Below are 20,523 nucleotides of genomic sequence, written 5' to 3'. Positions count from 1 at the left end.
TTACGCCTTTAAAGCATAATCGCCGGAGTGGACCTGCCGTTTTTACCCGCCGCGCTGGCTCAGTGGTTAAGGCGCTCGGCTACTGAGCCTGTGTAGTCGGGTTCGAACCTGACCGCGGCGGCCACGTTTCGATGGAGGCGAAACGCAAAGGTGCCCACGTGCTGTACGATGTCAGTGCCCGTTAAAGATCCGCGGCTAGTAGAAATTATTCTGAACACCCCTGCTACGGCACCTATTTCTTCTTTCAGTCTCTCCTTTATCCCTTCGCTTACGGTGCGGTTCAGGTGTCCGCCGAGATGTGAGACAGATACTGCGCCGTTTCCTTTCCTCAAAAACAAATTTCAATTTTTTCCTGCCATTCGATAGACGAAATCGCGTCAACTGACTTACGGAGATTAATTTTGCAGCGTCCGAACATTCATGTTATTGGAGGTATTAGAGTGTTTTAGTTTCACGTACGTAGATGGTTCACGTGCGCAAACGTGAGAAGTCTACGTAAGCCTGCACGCAGGTCGTTTGAAACCCTTATAGTTATACGTACGCGAAACACGCCGCGCGTTACGCCTAGCGCCATCTACTAAGAAACACAGACACTGGTTGTAGCCTAAATCATCCAAGACAAGTCTTTAAGCCAAGCCATTCATAGCGACACCGTTGCTATGACGACGACCAACGCTACTTCGTCAGGCTTAACAGCTGAAAAATCGCACTTCTGTCTGAAAAACAAAAGCTGTTTGTCGCTTGAAACCTTATGCTAGGGTAAGAATGGGCTAATCGAAGGCGAATACAACAGTTTAGAACACGATATCGCGTCGAGCGATTAGCGACGAAGCTGTTATCGCTGTGAAGCGGCGGGCAGGGCGCCGCCCTGTTTGTCAACGCTATACGTACGCAAGCAACGCAAAGACCGCAACGTAAAAAACCGAATCTCACGTACGTACGTGAGACTCGCGCAGACCCTTTGCGTTCTGCGCATGCGCACTGGTCACACGTAAGAGCTCTACGTACGTGAAGCCTCTACGTACGTGAAACTAAAACTCTTTATTAATGCTGTGTTCTCCGTACGCGCCTCGAATATCTCGCCTTCATTTAGACTGATGAGCGTTATTCGTACTGGTACCAGTATTTAGGGCCTTTGTTTTGTTCAGGGGGTACAAGATCTCAAGCGACAGGCTACGTTATCCATTTATCAAGTAGGGTTGTTCTCCCACTGCTTCGTTTACCAAGCGCAGCGGTGACCGCGATTCTAAGCTATTTATGTATTTTTGTTTACTATTTCGTGCTATCAAGTTCATTAAATGTATCCTGTGGACAAGACGGAATTCACATCTAATCACTGAGGTCGCGAGTGCGCGCGCTGCCAGAATTCACCCATAGACTGTCGGTGGTATCTCTGGTATCACATCTGGTATTGTGAACAGCACGAACGCATTCTATTAGCTCGGAAAGTGCATAGGCGCAAGGACGGCCTGCTAAGGAACTGGCAACATCTGTAGGTGCTCATGGACGAAGCCGTGTCCAGACGCGCGTCCAGCTTTTTCAATTGTCCGCGAAAAATGGCGTTTGCACTAATGGCGCTGCCCGCGGCATGCTCTCCAGGCCACGTGCATGATCGAGGCAGTGGTGCAACGCACAACCGTCAGGGCCGTAATCACGTTGTTCGGAATTTACCTTTCCACAGAGAAGAGAACGGAACGGTATGCTGTATTTACGTGTTTTCCCGAGGAGGTTAGATCAGCATAACGGCGATTACGCTTCACGCTTGGCGTTTTGTGCATGCGATTCCAAGTAGACGGCTTATAAAATGACGAGGTGTTTTTGGCGCAGGCAGCAGTCGCGGCCGATGGATCCTTCCTCCTTAGATGCGTCACTATCGTTTCTCTATGTAGCTGGCGTTCTTCCCACTGTGAAAACTTTAGCTTCGACAAAGGCTACAGCTATACAACCCGCGTGAAATGCATGCAGATGAAAGGGGTGTCTAGCTTTCCATTCTTCGTTTAAGGCTGCGTCAGTTTAGTTACGTGAACTGTTACTTCAGCTGCAGCTACAGAATAGACGGTGAGATGTGAAACGCGCTAGAAGCGCTGCCGTTAAGAGGGCTCACCAGCTACGAGGCAACTCAGATTTGAACTTTTTCGGTCGATAGATGGCAGCACTTAACTACCACAAAAAAGGAGGGAACTTCTATTTCCCCTCCAGGTGTGTAAATTCTACCGCGACACCCCCTTGACCGCTTCACGGAAGTAGTAGTTCTTCCGCGAACAAAGTAGGGCCGAGAACTTTGTATATCCTGCCAAAGCTGGAAATAAGAATAACCCCTCTCAAGGGGTGGTGGTCAGAGAATGGACCTTTTTCCAGTAACCCACCACACAGCTGACACAACGAAAAATACGTTTTTGAGTTTGGGTCCCCCTAAGCTCCCTCGAATCCTTTCTGAGAAAATTCACTTACAATGACAGGTGACAGCTAGGATGGGGTATACAGCCTATGCTGGTTTCCCATAGCCAGAACAGATAAGTGTGAGTCATCTTTTGACACACCTTGGGAACACCTCCCCTTCGGCACTTCGGCCGGCTATTTCGTATTCCGCGTATTCCTCCGTCCCCACACACAATGCAAGCCTAATGGCCGTGTACGAGTGTGGACGCCGCTTCGGCGACGCGGCCTCAGTGAAAATCTTTTTGCGCTCTCATTGTTTGCGCTGCCAGTGTTTATTTCGCATTGTCTTTGCTGTGGTTGCCCTTACTTTTCGTTTAACAAGACAACTCTGATTTGAACTTTTTCTGTCGATAGATGGTAGCACTTAAGCACCCCCCAAAAAAGGTGGTAAGTTCTATCCCCCCTCCATGTATGTAAACTACACAGCGACACGAAAGCATTCGTTCTTGCGCGTTCAAAGAGTAGAGGCCAGAACTTTCTGTAGGTACGCGGCGAAATTTCGGGGGACCGAAGCACAAAAACGTTAACCCCTCTGAAGCCATTCAGCAAAGAAGGATGTGGGCGTCAGACAATGGGCCATTTCGCAGTAACCCACCAATTTAGCGTTTCTGGTTTGGGCCGCCTAAGCTCCCTCGACTTTTCTGAGAAAATTATTTTACAGTGGTAGGGTGGGGTTTCTGGTTTAGCTTGAGCAGACAGGTGTGCTCGATTAAAATGGCGGAAGAGACTTGGCGCATCCCCAGGACATTACTGGAAAAAGGTCCATTGGGTTGAGCACCTATGTAGCCAGCCCCAAATAAAAGGAAAGAAAGGAGCTCCTAGCACAAGGCCTCATGGCTGGTCTTCTTCCCTTTCCCGCGTAGCCTTCCTTATATAGCTACAGATGGATGTCCTCGAGTGCAGTGACAGCGTGTAGCTTACTTTTCCTAGTCTCGTACGAGCGTTCCCAGCGCCGAACACCCATGTTCCGCTTCTCAGCACCAACAAGGCTTGAGTGTTTGGCTTGTTCTAACGATGGTCATCATCTTGTGGCACTTTTGTGCGCCATACTTTTGATCCCTGTCTTGACAGCAGTAGATTTGTCTCAAAGGGCTTGAATACCAGCAGACAACAAGTCAGCAGAAAATGCCATCAAAGAATTTCAGGTACGGGAAGCTTAAGCGTGCAGGTGCACTAATTGCGAACACCAGAAAGCGGCCTGCTCTCGAAAACGAAGCTCCTACGAGCAAAAGACACTCTTCTCGCTGTTGTGGTGACTTTGGCCACCCTGCTGAAGTTTATTCGACGCCTGAAGTCAACGAGCACAACCCAAGGCCGGCAGACGTTGAAGCCCTCATCAGAGAACCGGAGGTGCCAGGAAGTGCCCTGTCATCTTCATCAATTTTCAGTGATGAGCGCAACAGGGTCGTGCGACGAAGATATTGCTATTGGAGGTTCCGCGACCACCTCAGTAAAGAACGGCAGTGCAAGCGCTGGAATTCAAGGGCGGCGCATTGTTAGCTTTCAGTACCTGTTGAGCAGCTTGCAAAAGACCGCCCTCCATGCTCCCTTCAACTGCACTTTAGCGGATATGGACTGTGAGTCTGAAAGAAAGCAAGGTCTTCGAAGCACGTTGACTCTCGTACGCAGGATGTGCCGAAGGAAGGATGTCATCCACACGGACCCGCCACGTGACGCACAAGCTTCTATCGGCTGCGGTGATGTAAACACATCAGCGGTATGTGGAATAATGCCAATTGACTGTGGCTCCTCAAACCTTAACGAACTGCTTGCGTCTATGAACATCCCAAGAATGTAATCGGACACTTACACAAAAATAGAGGACAACGTTGGCCACATTATCAATCAAGCCGCCTGGGAGGAAATGAAAAACAGCGGGCGCAGAAGAGGCAAGGCTGGCAAGAGAATGTGGCAACATTGACAGTGACGGTACACCCACGATAGCAGTCATCGCAGATGGTGCGTGGTCAAAGAGATCCTACAAGAACAAATATGACGCTTCGTCAGGCGTGGTGAGTGTAAAAATTTATTTAATTGCCAAAGTGGTAAAAATGCTGCATTTTGTACTTGAAATATTTTACACTTGCTCCTTCGGCTCATTGAAGAGATATGGAAAAGGCCCGCGCTTTCATAACAAAGCACTGAAACTAGTTTCAGTGCTAGCGTCAACGAAGAGAGAGAGCGTGCAGTGATTAGAACTGTGAATACAAAAATGCTGTCAACGATGTTATGTGTGTTTGAATTGGCCCTTGTATACGTGCAAACGCACAGTTTTAATAATTATAGTTTTTTCCTGTTGTTCAGGGATTAATATCGTGTGAAAAAAAGAGTATTTACATCACTCTACGAGCAGGAAGAAAGACTATAGAATAAGCATGAAAGCGGGGCTATGTGCCGCTGTGATCGAAAGGCATCAATTTGCCTGGAGGTAGTTACAAAGCGGCACTTGAGTCACAAGCATGACAATACCTATATGTTCTAGCGATTAGCAGTGCAGCCAGTATGGCAGCTTCGTGACTAATATTGGCATTACTCTTTCAGACTGCCATCGTTGGTCACAGAACTGGAAAAGTCCTGCACCTTGGCGTGAAAAACAAGGTATGCGCAATGTGTCGTCGGACTCCACAAGGTGCCACCCCGAAAGAGCATCAGTGCCACAAGAACTGACAGGGAAGCTCAACAAGCATGGAGCAAGCTATTGTTGTTGAAGGCTTCAAGAAAAGCGTTGAGCTACATGGCATCAAATATACAAAGCTTATAGCTGATGGTGATTCCTGCACTTACCGATCTATCGTTGCAGCAGCACCGTATGGCAACTAGCGGGTTGAAAAAATTGAGTGCAGGAACCACCTACTTCGAAACTATGCAGCAAAAATAAGAGAGATCGCTCAGAAGAAGCGGCTGGAAAAAATTCCTCCTAAATTAAAAAACTCCATTCTCCAAGCAGCTGTGCGCCTACGGCATGGAGTTGCAACAGCAATAAAAGTTAGAAGCAGTGAAGATGCATCGTTTTCTGAAAAAATAGACCGTCTTGCTCATGACATAAAGAACGGCCCAAATCATGTGTTTGGAGACCACGCCAACTGCGCTGATTACTTCGGTTCCGGAAGCAAAGCGGGAGAAGGAAATATATTTCCTGAAATAGTTCAGAAAGGCATCTTTGAAGAAATTTGCGTTGCCATGAGCAGAGTGGTTGCAAACGCGGCGAGCCTAATAATGGACGTAGATAACAATGCTGCCGAGCATTACAATTCCGTTGTGGCAAAATTTGTAGGTGGAAAGAGGATAAGCTATTCCTAGAAAGCATCTTACGAGACAAGGTGTTTTGCAGCCTCCTTATCGCTCAACTGCCGAGGAACATACCAGGAAAAAATCGCGCGCAGCATATCGGGAGGGCAGCTTGGAGGATGCACAGCATCATTTGTGAAGGCATTAATTTCTAGGAGAGATTCGAGGCGAAAGCTACCGAAAAAGAAGATATCAATCACTCCACGCTGCCAGCATCGAGAAAAAGAGCGACATATTGGTGCCGATGCTGATTACGGCGTACCAGACATGGAGCCTGATGCTTTTCAATCTGCTTCCGACAACTTCCTGAAATCGCTCCCGCTATCAGCAACCAACATCGAAGACCTGCAGCGAGCAACGTCAAAGCAGAGTGCATCCACTGTGTGGAAACAAGAAAGGCGAAAAAGATTGACAGCATCATTGTTTGGTGCTATTTGTAAAATGAAGCCAACGACGGGATGTGGGCGGACAGTTGGTGACATCCTGTACAAAGAAATAACTTCCGAAGCGATTCGGTATGGAAAGGACCACGAGTGCTTAGCACTCAAGCAAATCGCGAATGAGTGCAACGTCGTGGTGAAGGAGTGCGGCCTGCTTGTTGACCAGGAGAGCCCCTTTCTTGGCGCTTCCCCGGACGGACTCATTGGGGAGGACGTTCTTGTTGAAGTCAAGTGTCCGTACTCAGCGAGGGACCTTACTCCACTGGAAGGAGTTCGCGCCAAAAAAATAACGTGCTGTGAGGAAAACAAGAACGGGAGATTGCAGCTGAAGACAAACAGTAATTACTGGTATCAAGTGCAAGGACAGTTGAATATTGCTCGCCGTAGGAAGTGCTTGTTTGTGTTGTGGACCAAAAAAGGCATCTGCACTGATGTGATATCCAGGAATCAACCGTTTTGGGAGGACGAGATGTTGCCGTGGCTCAAAAAATTTTATATGCACTGCTTGCTGCCTGAGGTCGTGGACCCAAGGAGGAGCCGTGGCCTTCCAATTCGTGAGCCTGATTACATTCTCGAAGCACAAAACACTCGGTCGCTCAAGCGACCATTGAAGGAAACGTCGAAAAACGACGATAACCAAGAAACCACCTAGGACACTCATTGTGACTACAGCGCGTATTTTCCTTCTTTCACTGCGTCCTGCGTGACACACACGAACTGCGTTCACTGTGGGGCGAACGCAAGCCATCGTGCGCTACAGTATAGATGCCGTCGGACGACGACTGTGTTTCATCCACAGATGAGCGGCCACACGCAGCGCTTGAACAAAACCACTGCAGACAAGCTCGCCATGGTCGCCGACGCTGAACCTGGGATCTCTTCCTTCCGTACGTCATGTTCGTCTACTACACCGCAGTTGAGATGACCAGTCCTATATGACACATTTTAGGCTCATTTACGGCGAAGAAGCAACGACAACGCTTGACGCCATGCCTCCAAACGTCACCAGTGAGGACAACCTTGACGTCACCGCCTGCTTGCAGCATGCGGGAGCTCTACGAGTCGCTCGGCTACGTATTACACACCAAGAGCGAACCTACGCCCGACGCTACAATCTCCGCCGTCGCCACGCACAATTCAAGCCAAGTGACCGCGTATGGGCGTAGACGGCTATTCTGCAGCAGCCCAATAAAGAGCTTGTTTCAGTACCACGTTAATCTGCTCGTCTGTTTTTTCATGGCATTTTCACCGCCTCGTGACAATATTTATTATAAATTGAAGTAGATTTACTTCCTTTCACACCTCCTTTACTGCTTATAATTTCACAACGAAATGAGTCAAAGTTGGATAAAACTTAAAATTGCGGGAAGCGAGTTCTTGGTTAGCCCTGTTTACATGAACCAATAACGTCTGGTTGAGTAGGGGGTCGGGCTGAGCGAGGTCCACCCAACTCGACCAGTGCGTGTTTGGATGAACTTGATTTTAGGGAGTTGAGACCGGTTCAACTGCAGCGACACCAAGCGTCGAGCGAGCAAGCAGTGGCAGCTTCCGAAATTGGGGCCGCCATCGCTGTATAGGAGGCGCGACGGCGCACGTGATAAGCAAGTGATAACCAAAAGAGCAAACGATGCACTGGGTGTACAACTGTTGCCAGATTATCTTAAAGCGTTTGGCAACGCTGGTCAAACAGGTGTTTCCTCCCGACCCATGACTGTGTGATAGAATGGTGCAGGTGCGGCCCTTTGTCCAATTCCTCAATGGCGTGGGCCGTCTTGCTAACCCCCGTCGATCGCTTTGTCATGGTAGGGAACGCTGTCCAGCTTGTCAAAACAGCGCGCCAGCTCAACGTCACGCACCATAAACTCGAGCAAAAAAGGAAATCAGAAATCCTTGCAGAAAACAGCCCAAGCAAGAAAAAAGGGAAGAAAGAGCTCAAGTCCGTCCAAGTTCTGAGTAAAAACCTGCGCGCACGAACACAGACGACCAAGAGGTTGGTGGTAGAGTGTAGTAGCGACAAAAATATGCTGATGCCAGGTGAAGCCACGTCGCAGTGGTTACATATGGCGCGAATTTCAAATCCCCGCAGAAAATACATACACAACTTTCAGAGCCTGTAAAACGCAAACACTAGGCTCGATATGGATGAAAATTGCGGCTTAACAACCAAGAGAGAAAAAGGAAGGAAATGTTGCGGACGAAATTTTGATATCTGGCTTAGTTTTTTCACAAGATGACATGAAAGACCGACATATCTAAAAGTGCAATTTTTCTGGATATTTACCTCTGAATTGTAAAAAAATTAAACTTAAAAAATACAATCTGTCCGCAACATTTCCTCTGTTCACTAAAAAAGAAAACGCTGCCACAAACCTCACGAAAATATGTCCATTTTTAGACATGATGCAGCTTCTGAAAGTTCCCATGTATTTCCTATGGACACTGTCACTGGTGAACCCTCTTAAGTACTCGATTCCGTTGTGTGCAGCCGTCCCTTTCCTGCATCTGATTCCAACTACAGCGTATTCCTGCGCCTGAAGCACTAGCTCAACAATTTTGTTTTGTCGTGCAGTGGCTGCGATATGTTTGGGACCTTCTCCAGGCAAACCCGGGTCGGTGTAGTATCTCCATTGTTTTACGGATGCTCCGTCTGTCAGCTGTCGCATTCCGAGGCTGCCAAATGTAAACGGATAGACTAAACTTGGCAAGCGCCTTTTCGTCGGGTGTGCGGAAAAATTGCCGCCGGCTGGTTCCTGCCCCGTGAGCGGCATATCACCTATTGCCTAGGTTGGTTGTTGCCTACCAACAACAACTTCAACAACAAAAAACAGCGGAGGCGCCGGCGAGGCGCAATGATCAAGAGGTTTAGACGTGTCTATATTACATGAATGTTTTGAAGGAGTGCGGCTTCTAAAATGTCTTTTGACTTCCCATCGCGGTCGCAAAAACCCACTATGTCACTTGGATGTAAGCTTCAATCACGATTCGTTCCTGCAATTGCATCCAATTTAGTCATTGCAATTGTGCTGACGTTCGCTGCAATCGCCCAAAGGCACGCTAAACAGAGTCGCTTACCATATTTTGGAAACTACTAATCTTGTCGCACGATTCTTAAACATGCAGTGTGTTTTGCGGTCTCCAAAAAATTTTCGGTTCAAATTTCCTCGTACGCTGAACTTGTGGCACTTTGCCTTGTTTGCGTTCTATGTAACCAAGTACGCGTGCCGATATAGAAACACTTGCTTTTGAACTCTTGCGAAAATGGGCAGGAGCCTTACGCTAGCACATTTACTCTGTGCATGGTTAGATATTTTAGGGGAATCCCCCAAGATGGAGTATATTATGAACATGGGAGTAATTGCACTTTGGCATCCACCCAAGCGCAGCCACACGGCTACCATGTGGCTGCGCTTGTGTGGATGCTAATGAGTAATTACTCCGTTATTAATATGTAGACGCACACAGCATTGCAACGACCAATATGCCGGCGACCCAGAAACGCTTGCGCCAAGTGCAGACATCAGACCAACGGTCATTATTTCGACGCCCACGCTTAGTAGTGTAATGACCCCGTTTCTATTCACCGTGTGAGCCTTCAGTTGTCCGGAAGTTTTCCACGGCTGCCTTGGTGCAGTTAGCATGGTATTCTTTCCCTTCCCCTTGTCAGTTCTTTAAGCAGCTTAAGTTCCTAGCAGGATTATCTACCACAACGAGTGCCAGCTGCCCTGGAAAGTTTACTGCCGCAACGCGTGACGTCAACACGGCAGATGCCTGCAAGGCACCATCAGATAGAACCAATCGCCCCTGAACATGGCTCTAATCTGATAGTGGCCCATCTAATCAGCACGCAGGATCCCAAAACAGCAAACTGTACTGTCAGTTGCAAAATTCCATAATCGAGATAAGGAAGAGGGACACAGTAGCCCTTCAGCGTCCAAGCATTGACGAGCCTGAATACGATATGGAGTGCTTTCTTTAGCGGCAATAAAAAGTAGTAGTATTAGTAGTCGTAGTACGGATGACGTGGCAACGAAGGGGCGGAACCTCGTGCCACAGAGGAGAGGTGTTTTACATATTTGTCATTTTTATTTTAACAAAAACTGTATAGGTTCTTGCCAGACTATAGCCAACACCATGGGCCAGACCAAACACGGCTTATCACGGTACAAGCAATGGCCCGCATTCGCTGTGCGGGCGATGGCCAGACAGCACGGCCAAACAGCAGACAATTGATGCGAAGGCAGTGTGAACTGTAATCATAGTTAAGTTCATCGATGGGCCTCGTGCTTCGCACGTATCGCGTCAGTGTAGGCGTTAATTATCCAGTATAAGAGATCAGTAAGCCTTCTCGCAGTCTGCGCTCTCTCTTTGTGATTCTCTTCAGCGTACACTTAGCATTTTGCCTGCCTGACTGCCTTCTGAAAAATCTTAATTTTAATTCAAACATTGAAAATGGGGTTATTGTAGTAGTTGTAGTTGTCAGCTGCGTTTGCCATAGATCGGGCTGCGGGCGTTTGCACCCGTAGTAACCGCTTGTTGCACAGCAACCGCTCACCGTTCGCTCATCTGGTGAGCAGCCTGTCCACCGTGTCAGGCGGCAGCTCAATTAATCGCGAGGGGCTACTCGTTAAGAGCAACCCGGGTCGCCACCGAACGCAAGCAACCCTATAGTCCCATTCATTACGGCATCTATGCGATAGACGGGCAGTGGCGCATCGCTTGACCGCTGCAGCACTGCGCCAGGATTGGTAGGAAGATTACCGAGGACCTATGAATGCAGAGCATGGCCAATTTCACATATATTCTACACATATATGGATATTAACACATTATAGCTATCCAAAGAACTGCCGTCATCACGTGAACACTGGGTCTGAAAACTGAAATCTAAGTGAAAACCGAACTGCTAGCGTATCGAATTCGCATTTAGCCTAACTACGAAAATCGACCATCTGCTTTTTTTTTTCTCTGCGGATTGGAAATGGATTACTAAGTCGTTCATCAAGGCCAGTCTTGATTCAGAGCACGGTAATTGATACCGCAGGTTATATTCAACTGCATCCGTTCAGCTCTCGTATGTCTTGGCGCTCTTTCTTACATAATGGCACGGTTACTTCCATTTTAGTTTTTATTCTGGTGGCATAAACTGTACAAGGAGGAAACAATATACCTGAATTGGTATAATATTTTTTTGTTTGTTTGCAGATTGCTGTGCGACCGCTCTCTTTCTGTGTTTTCAGCGAGAGGGATATTTCACTTTTCCGAGAAAAAAATAAACGAAAGCAGAGGCCTTTTGAGTACCTAGGGCCGTTGGATATATAATAAGTATATGAACATAAGCAAAAATAACAGGAGAAAAAGTCTGATGACTCAAAGCGGCCCAAACTTTATACAGGTACGCCATCTTCTGTGCCACTATAGAGCGTTGCAAAGACCGAGGAGAAAATATGTAAGACATAAGAGCCAAGCATATGGCGGATACCGCTATTTCAGGAAACCATAGCGCCTTCTACTCGGACAACAAAACTATAGAAAATTCTTAATGCCCACCGTTTTATTTTGAAATTGGTTTTCGAGTGGAGCCTTGAGGCGCGTTTTATCTCGAGCCGATTCCCCTGGTAAACAGACAAAATTCGCCTGACAAGAAGCAGGAGTAGAAAGGAGTGGAAAATGTATTAAAGCGTTATCTTCATTTACACGCATGCATCTTACATATCCGATCAATCCAGACTTCGCTATGTCTACTGTCGCTTTTGTTTACGCTAGTGCTCGTTATTATGAACCAAAACGCCGTTCCTCCGACCTCAAGACATCCATCCTGTTCAAATAACAGTCGCCATGTTCCCGAGAATGCCGGCGCCTGTCCGAATGCACTCAGTATGGAGACTCATATCTGGCTCCCGAAACATTCACCACTTGTGCAACATCGATATCCAGCGGACTTCAGATGTCCAGGAAACAACGGCTAAAGGTGACATCTGGGCTTTCTTGCACAGCAGGTTAAACCCCCAAACGCAGACATTTAGAGTGAAGCCTGAAGGAAATGACATATGCCGAGGTGGCTCCACAAGGTTGAAACAGTTTCTCACAACTACCATGACCAATTCCCGCTCTCCTTACAAGGAACTCGGTGCGAAACAACGCCAGAAGAGCGTCAGCCTTCAAGGCGACGCTTTCTCGTACTCTACGCGCACGGCGGCAACCGGACGCAGTTCCGCGGCGATAAGTGCCGCCCGTTCTGTTTGCCCTGTTCGATGACGCCAGAGGCAAGGTTTCACTGTCAGATGTCAACGTTTCGACGGCCCGTGTGAGCAGCGCGAGGTGTGGGCACGGTTTCTTGCTCCACTAGGCGTGGTTAGCTACTTGTAGTCAGTGCAAGACCCAAGCGCAGTGGAATGCACTTCAGTACGTTGTGGTCAATGAAGGAAACCTTGTAAAATTTAAACAGTTATTGTCAGATTATATCTCTTCAAAAGTCATGTTCTAAGCGCCCTTTTTACCTGTTTATTGCCTTGTTTCCACACCTCATGGTGTCAACAACTGTGTCAACTTGTGCTTACTATTTATTTTTATGCAACTTATTTTTATTATTTCTTGTGGCCCGTAATTATCATCTGAACTCCCCACCCCCCGTTATGTAATGGCTCAACGGAGCCCTTAAGGAAAAATAAATGATGACGACGCACTGTGCCTTTAGTCACTGAGTACCGCCAGGTTGAACGTTCTGGTAATTGGTCCACCTGAATGCAGCCATGCTTACTGCTCCGAAGGAATCATACGCAGTTTTATTGGAAGCTCGCAGGTGAACGGAATATTCGTCCGGGTCCTCAAAATTATTCTCACTGCATTGTTCACCGGCTGTAAGAAAGTTAAACATCATTCATCACCAGGGAGGGCTGCATACCTTCTAGTGGGCGCAGTATTCGTAAAAACTGTAGGTTTACGTGGGCAAAAAGGAAATATTTATGACGAACTGTCCTTGTAAGAAATATTGCTGTAGAAGGCCTGACCTTGCATGCTGGCCAGACAAAAATGTCCTAGAAAGGCAGACGGCGTTTTCTGCTTACGTGACGTTTGCTGCGAGGTAAAGAGTCACATTAGTGTTTACCGTACTTTTTCTGTTTTTTCTGTTTGACCGTAACATGACGTCATAGTTCGCTAGGTGGCACTCAAAATGAAGAAGTGGTTGGTTTCATAAGAAAGTCGCACATTCAGCATCGAATATGCGTAGCAGGCACGTATCCAAGGAAGGGGGGGGGGGGGGGGTTCGAGCGGGCGCCCCTCCTCCGCCAAATCAAGCTCATCCCCTCTCCTCGATCCTCTTAAAAAGGACATGTACTGTACAGCAACTGGATGGATGGATGGATGGATGGATGGATGGATGGATGGATGGATGGATGGATGGATGGATGGATGGATGGATGGATGGATGGATGGATGGATGGATGGATGGATGGATGGATGGATGGATGGATGGATGGATGGATGGATGGACGGACGGACGGACGGACGGACGGACGGACGGACGGACGGACGGACGGACGGACGGACGGACGGACGGACGGTCGTACGGACGGATACGGCTGAACCTTTTAAATCGAGCGGTGGCTCAAGCAACCTAGTCATGACTTACGAAATTTTACTCTTGTCTTGATTTTAGCCACCAATCAGATAACCTTCGCTTGTTTACTCCCCCCCCCCCCCCTCACGTCCCCCCGCGCTTGATACAAGAAGTTGCCCTGGGCACTGCCTACGCGCCTGATGAGAACAATAGCACCTCATCTCATTGTGGAACACCTTCCCTCTTTCTTGTACGAAGCTGTTTCCGGCCGCCAACAAGACCAGTTGACACTCGTCCCCACGGACCAGTGGCCGCAAATCTGTACCACCACCATCATCATCAACGTCATCAGCTTGACTACACCCAATGCATAGCAAATGCCACTCCCATGTCTCTCTAGTTAACCGTCTTTTGCCAGCTGCATCCACCCTTTTCCTGCAAACTTCTTAATCTCATCCGCCTACCTTACCTTCTGCCGCCCCCTGCTACGCTTGCCTTCTCAACTGGAATCCACTACGTTACGCTTAAAGACCAGCGGTTATTTTGCCTTCGCATTACATGCCCTGCCCAAACCCGTTTATTCCTCTTGATTTCGACTAGGATGTCATTAACCCGCATTTCTTCCCTCACCCACTCTGCCCGCATCCGGTCTCTTGACGTTACACCTATCATTCTTCTTTCCATAGGTCGCTGCGTTGTCCTTAACTTGCGCTGAACCCTTTTCGTTAGCCTCCACGTTTCTGCCGAGTACCGGTAAGACAAAAGTATATACTTTTCTCTTGAGGAGTATCAGTAGACTACCTGTCATGATCTGAGAGAACCTACCATATGCGCTCCACCCCATTCTTATTCTTCTAGTTATTTCCCTCTCATAATACAGATCAGCTGTCACTACCTGCCCTAAGTATACATATTCCCTTACGCCGCCGTGGTGGCTGAGTGGTTATGGCGCTCGGCTGCTGGCCCGGAAGACCCGTGCGATCCCGGCCGCGGCGGTCGAATTTCGATGGAGGCGAAATTTTAGAGGCCCGTGTACTATGCGATGTCAATGCATGTTAAAGAACCCCAGGTGGTCGAAACTTCCGGAGCTTTTCACTACGACGTCCCTCATAGCCTGAGTCGCTTTGGGACGTTAAACCCCCAAAAACCACAAACCATAAACCACATAATCCCTTACCACTGCAAGCACCTCGCTACCATATGTGAGCTGCTGTTTCCTTCCCAGGCTATTGACCATTACTTTGGTATTGTGCTTGTTAATTTTAATAACCACCGCTTTAAGGCGAAAGCCTTTCTTGGCTCATCAGTGGGCGCGAGACCTGTCCGCAGGAAACGTGTGCAAGTGTCCACTCCGCCTGTCAATCAAACAAAATGAAGAAATAAAGGAATGAAAATGTAAAAACAATAAATTAAGAATAAAACGGGGAAAACGAAAAGGAAATAAAAATAGAAATAAAATTTAAAAATAAATCTAAAAATGGATAAAGGAAGAAAATTTAAACGATAAAGATATAAAAATACTATGAATGAAAAATGTAGAGAGAAACAGAGGACAGGGAAAGGCTTTCGCATTTCCGCTCATAAGCAGACTTAAGTGCAGTTGATCTCCTGAGTGAATTGGAAATTACTTAGGTTTTTTCCACTAACTCTTTTCTCCAACTGTTCCCAATTCAGGCCTCGGAGTACCTCCTGTAAACAGGTGGTGAATAGCATTGGCGAGATCGTGTCTCCCTGTCTGACGCCCTTCCTTATTGGAATTGTATTGCTGACATTATGGAGGGATATCGTAGCTGTGCAGTTCCTATAGATGTCTTCCAGTATTTTCACATAAGGCGTATCTACACCCTGGTTCCGCAATGCCTGCATGACTGCTGAAGTTTCAACTGAGTCAAATGCTTTCTCGTAATCAACGAAGGCTGTAGATAATCTTTATTATATGTTCCACTCGGCTGTAATTATACTTCTTTTTCTGTGTCTCAAAAAGCGTCGTTTGATGTTATGCATTTGCATGTACAGGGTATGAACAGGGGAAGCTGCGCATGGATTGTGGAGTAGGGTCTAAATCGATTTCACCCACCTGAGGTTCTCAAGTCTGCATTGACTGATTTTGGAGAACTTGTGGCTCGCGTCAATCGTGGGCGGTGCAGCGACTTCTTGTTCGCACTTGTCGTTCCGGAAATCCGGCCGTTGATAGGAGTGGACAAGGTGCTGCTTCTTTTGCTCTAGTTGCTCATGCCTGAGCTGGAAAAAAAAATTGGAGAGGACACTTAAACTCCACCTTAAGGGTATGACACGATAACTTTAATGCTCATGTGCGGTAAATGATAATTCTCCACTCTACATTCATAGATCGCTGAGAGTCCTCATAGTACAACTCCTGGCGCAGTGGTGCAGCGGTTAAGCGATGTGCCACTGCCCTGCGATGGCAGGTGCTGCCAACGGTGGGGCTTGGGAGACCTATAGGTTACCCTCCTCTAGCAACATCTCGCGACCAGTCAGTAGCTTAACTGCTACCTGACACCGTAGTCAATTTGCTCACGATCCGGTGGCCAGGTTGTGATGACGCCACAAGGTCAAGTCACCTATCTGGCCCATATGGTTGCCGGACAGGCTGGTTGCTCCGGCCGCTCCGGCTGCGAACCTCGAAATGGTAGCTAACGCCGTCGCCAGAGTTTTTTTTCAAGAAGGGGTTACTAACGTTGTCCCGGTAAAACTACTTAAAATACTGATTTACCTACTGCCATGTATGGCTTTCGGCTCGTTGTCCATGGCATTCCGAAGCGCAGCAGGACACGAATTTGGCGCGGAGTCTTCCGGCGCGGCGACGGCATTAGAGCGACGCCGAGCCAACTAATCCTGGACGAGAAGAGGAAAAGCCGCCAGGACATGCCGCCTGTTTGGTGCCCCCGAGGAACCGATGCCGGAAAGATTTAGCGTCGAAAGGTCAGCGGGGTTCCGGACGGAGTCAACTATAGAGCCGTTATTTATGGAGCTGTAAGAACTATACGCCCGTCACGAAGCGCTGCTGATTGTGAGGACTAGCGGGGGCACGCTACAGAGGCGACGGAGCTGCCATGCGAGCCAACTTGGACACACGCAGTCGCAGGCGCATTTTGCGTAGGTGTTTGCATATACGTGTGTGCGTTATTGTTTATATCGGTGGCTGGTATATACATTCCCATTTTATACGTGTGGTCCAGTGTTCGCGCTTTGTGTAGTCTCGGCTGCATAAATCTGTCCTCCTCATTAAAAGCATTTCGATCCCTTGTTCCCGAACATTGTGCTGAAGGCTGGAACGCGGGAGTGTTCGGGTGGCTATAAGAAAAGGGCGAGCATCAGGCATATACTACATTTCTTAACCTCGTAAGGCCCAGGAATTAAAACATAGGACAAAATTGATGAACTTTCAGGATTTAATCACTAGGCTAATGCTTCTTTCTTTGCAGAAATGCAAAAAAAACTGGAAGAATTGCCTTAAAAAAAGCACAATTAGAGCATAATTAAAATTTAGCTAATTCTGCTAAGCTTTCTAAGGAACAGGACGATAAAACTTAACTCAACCGCAGGCGCACAGAGTAAATCAAGAATAAAACTCAAAACTGATGTATTGTCTGCTAGTGAACCATTATGACGCCGAAAATTGTCGGCTGTTTTGCTATTAGGGTTAGCTTTTGCATTAATTTATGTCAGCCGGCATTTCTGCCAACGTACACTTTGACCTTGCTTTGATAACTACATGGAAGTGGCCGTTTCTGCAATTATTTTACTAATTCACCTAATTCTACCAGCAAAAATGAAAATGGATGGAAATCTTTACGCTCACTATAACAGGCAGTACGGCGGGAAGTACACGGCTCGGTGCTTCTCGCAGCCACGGCGCCTGTCTGCCGACTCAGTATCAGCACAGCGTACCGTTCCTTTCGGTATAGCTGCTCGCTGGGAACTTACATTTGTTGCGGTTATATTTCGGCATGTTTACGTGCTTCAGCGAATTATTAGCGATTCACTGCGCCATTTCTGGACGTCCCAGTTTCCCAGTAATGCAGAGTTCAAAAACGGTCCTTAAAATATACTAACGGAAGAATCGAGGTACGCAAATGCTCCGAAGCCTAATACATTGACCTTTAAGTTTCCCTCTGTCTAACTGCTACGTTGACGTTTGATTTTGTTTGCAAGGTGTCGCATGCTTAGCTAACGACACCTGCGGTGGAAACGAGAAATTCCTAATGAGCGAGCTGCCGCGTAGAGAGGAAACAAACCAGACTAAACCGGTCATCCCTCGCGGCACATCGTCCCCATAACATAAATGGAGAAGGATTTTCCTCAGAGGGAAACAGCTTGTTTGGCATCACACTTCTATACCCCGTTCTACGAAACCACAGTCACTAAAAAATAATTTAATTATGCTGCAGCGGTAGGCGGCGATAGTATGTCTCTGACGAAAGCTTCTATACCTGTGCTCCCGTATCCACCCATCTTCCTGTGCGACCACGAACTTCGACAGCAACTATAATGCTAACACAAAGTAAAATACCAAAATTTAGCGCGGTACATATCAGCAAGACGGTGGTTTTGGATAACGCCAATAATTCAAGAGGGATATGCGTCGGCCTGCTTTTCATGTTAATGCTCAAAGTTCGAGCGAAACTTTCAGACCTCAGTTCAGAATACTTCCACTTCCAGTGGACCTTTGTAAAACTTATGCGGGAAGTTCCTGCTTCCCATAAGAAAGCGTTGCGTACTGTGGAGGCATACCTCTTGTGTTGGACGGTTGACGCGCCCCAAACCCCATCTACAGAACGGCCCCTTTAAAACACCCCTGTGTGCTCCTATCCTACGCCCCTCCTCAGCTGCTTCTTCTCTGTATGCATGCTGTACTCAGTGGCGGTCTACGACAAATAGAATGCAGCACTAACATCTTCGCGAAGCAATTACCATGCAGCGGCCTGGGTGCGAATCCTGACGCCTGAAAATAACTTTCCTTCACCAGTAAACAGGATAGTCTTGAGACGCGCACCAGGCGGCGATGATGATGATGACGACGCGCATCACCAGTGCATCAGTGATGTGCTGTAAACAATATTGCTCTTTCTCTCTCGCGCACACTCCAGCGCAGGGGCGTAGCCAGGAGGGGAGTTTCGGTGTCAGAACACCCCACGAAATTCGCCCTAAAATAATCATAAAGAATCACGAAAACAAGTGTTTTTGTTTTTTGAAGCGCCCCTGCGGACGCGCGGATTCATATACGCATGGGGTAGAAGTTTTTACAGATGCCATTCGTTCGCGGTTGCCGACTTTGCTGTAGAGTAGAAGATAGACAGATGAAGAAAGGGGGAAAAGCAGGGATGTTAACCAGAAAATTTTCCGGTAGGCTATCCTGCACTGGGTGAGGGAATGAGGGGATTAAAAGGGAACAGAGAAGGAACGGGAAACGCAGTCACAATCTGTCAATCAAGGCAGTCGTTTGTAAAAACAAAACAGTGCCTTGTAAGTCTTGATGGCAGTCGACTGTTGTAGCCACGGACCGAGGATCTTGGCCTCTGTGAAACGGCGAGGATCATCAAGGCGGTCCAAAAGCTTGTGTGTTTTTGTATATTATGTGAAAATATTATGAAAAGCCACGATTTTTTGTGGGATTGTTTTTTGTGAGAATATAAATATATACATTAGAATATATAGATATTCTTTATAGGAAACAAGTCCTCGGAGTCCTGTGCACAATCGTATTTTTATATAATTATTAGAGTAAACGAAGCAACTGATTCTTCAGCTTTATTAACATAGAAAAATGACTGATTTTGTTTCGGCGCAGGCTCTCTTTCTTTTTATTTTTTCACCGGTGGCGTATAGCAACGCCTGAAAAATATTTCTGGCTACGCCACTGCTCCAGCGTGCTAACAATTCAATCCTCTGATAATGCTAATTGCCACAGTGAAAGAAATTGTGCGAAAGCTGATTGACACACGAATGCGTTTGATCCAGCGGCAGCTGTTGAGGCCCAGAGTGTTACAAAAGAAGAGCGAATCAATCATGCAAATGTTCTTGGGCAAATAAGATTGGTAGCGAAACAACTCGCACAACTCCAAGGGTCGAATAATTGCTCCGATGCCTTTCCCTTGGTTAAAATTATCAGCCGCTTTGCCACATGGAAAAAACGACCCTGGGCCTTCTTAAGGCGCTCTCCATAACCACGTGCTCACCGTTACGGATGATGACCTTTAAGCTTCTCACATTTATGAATGACCATCACATAATTCTTTTCAGTTAATGCATTTCACTCTCCGTCCTGGCATAGTTGCATCCTTTCAAGTAAAATGAAACCGCTTCTCCTATCTCCAACGTATTGACATCTCTAATCGCCATTCCGAAACGGACCGAGCTACGAAACATGAAACAGAGGCCGAATCGGCGCAACATATTTGTCGGCGCGCTCAGCGCTTACCTTGCTTCAATGTTCGTTATGCCACAAGAGTACTACGAGGAAATGGAAAATTACACTATTGGTGCTCCATCGCTCAATATATTGTAAATGCATTTATCTTATAGCAGCAAAAGCTTCATGACCTGGTCAACAAATGTCACTGTGCGAGGTTCGTTTATTGCAGGTATAGCGTTGGTACCGCGGTCACGCGACCTCTTGCATAACCATTTGCTTCAGAATCACTACGTTGCGTTAAGGGAACGAATTAAGGACGAGAGTGGACATGAACTGAATATGTTTGAAAGTGACGGCTGATCCCGTAAAGTTTGAAGGTGTGGCCGCAATGGCGGCAGAACTCGAGACCTTCGATACCACGC

The 20,523-nt window shown here is 47.3% G+C and overlaps 1 protein-coding gene across 1 annotated transcript in view; it reads right to left on the bottom strand.

Moving 5' to 3' along the window:
• Nucleotides 1-20,523, bottom strand: part of LOC144097960 (uncharacterized) — a 91,711-nt gene that overhangs the window by 21,835 nt on the left and 49,353 nt on the right. Inside the window, exon 2 of the mRNA XM_077630549.1 lies at nt 15,803-15,966. Coding sequence (XP_077486675.1) covers nt 15,803-15,966 — 164 coding nt within the window. The remainder of the gene's footprint in view (nt 1-15,802; nt 15,967-20,523) is intronic.

The sequence above is a fragment of the Amblyomma americanum genome, chromosome 7, assembly GCF_052857255.1.
Source record: "Amblyomma americanum isolate KBUSLIRL-KWMA chromosome 7, ASM5285725v1, whole genome shotgun sequence".
Lineage (NCBI taxonomy): Eukaryota > Metazoa > Arthropoda > Arachnida > Ixodida > Ixodidae > Amblyomma > Amblyomma americanum.
This window is presented reverse-complemented; position numbering and strand designations above follow the sequence as displayed.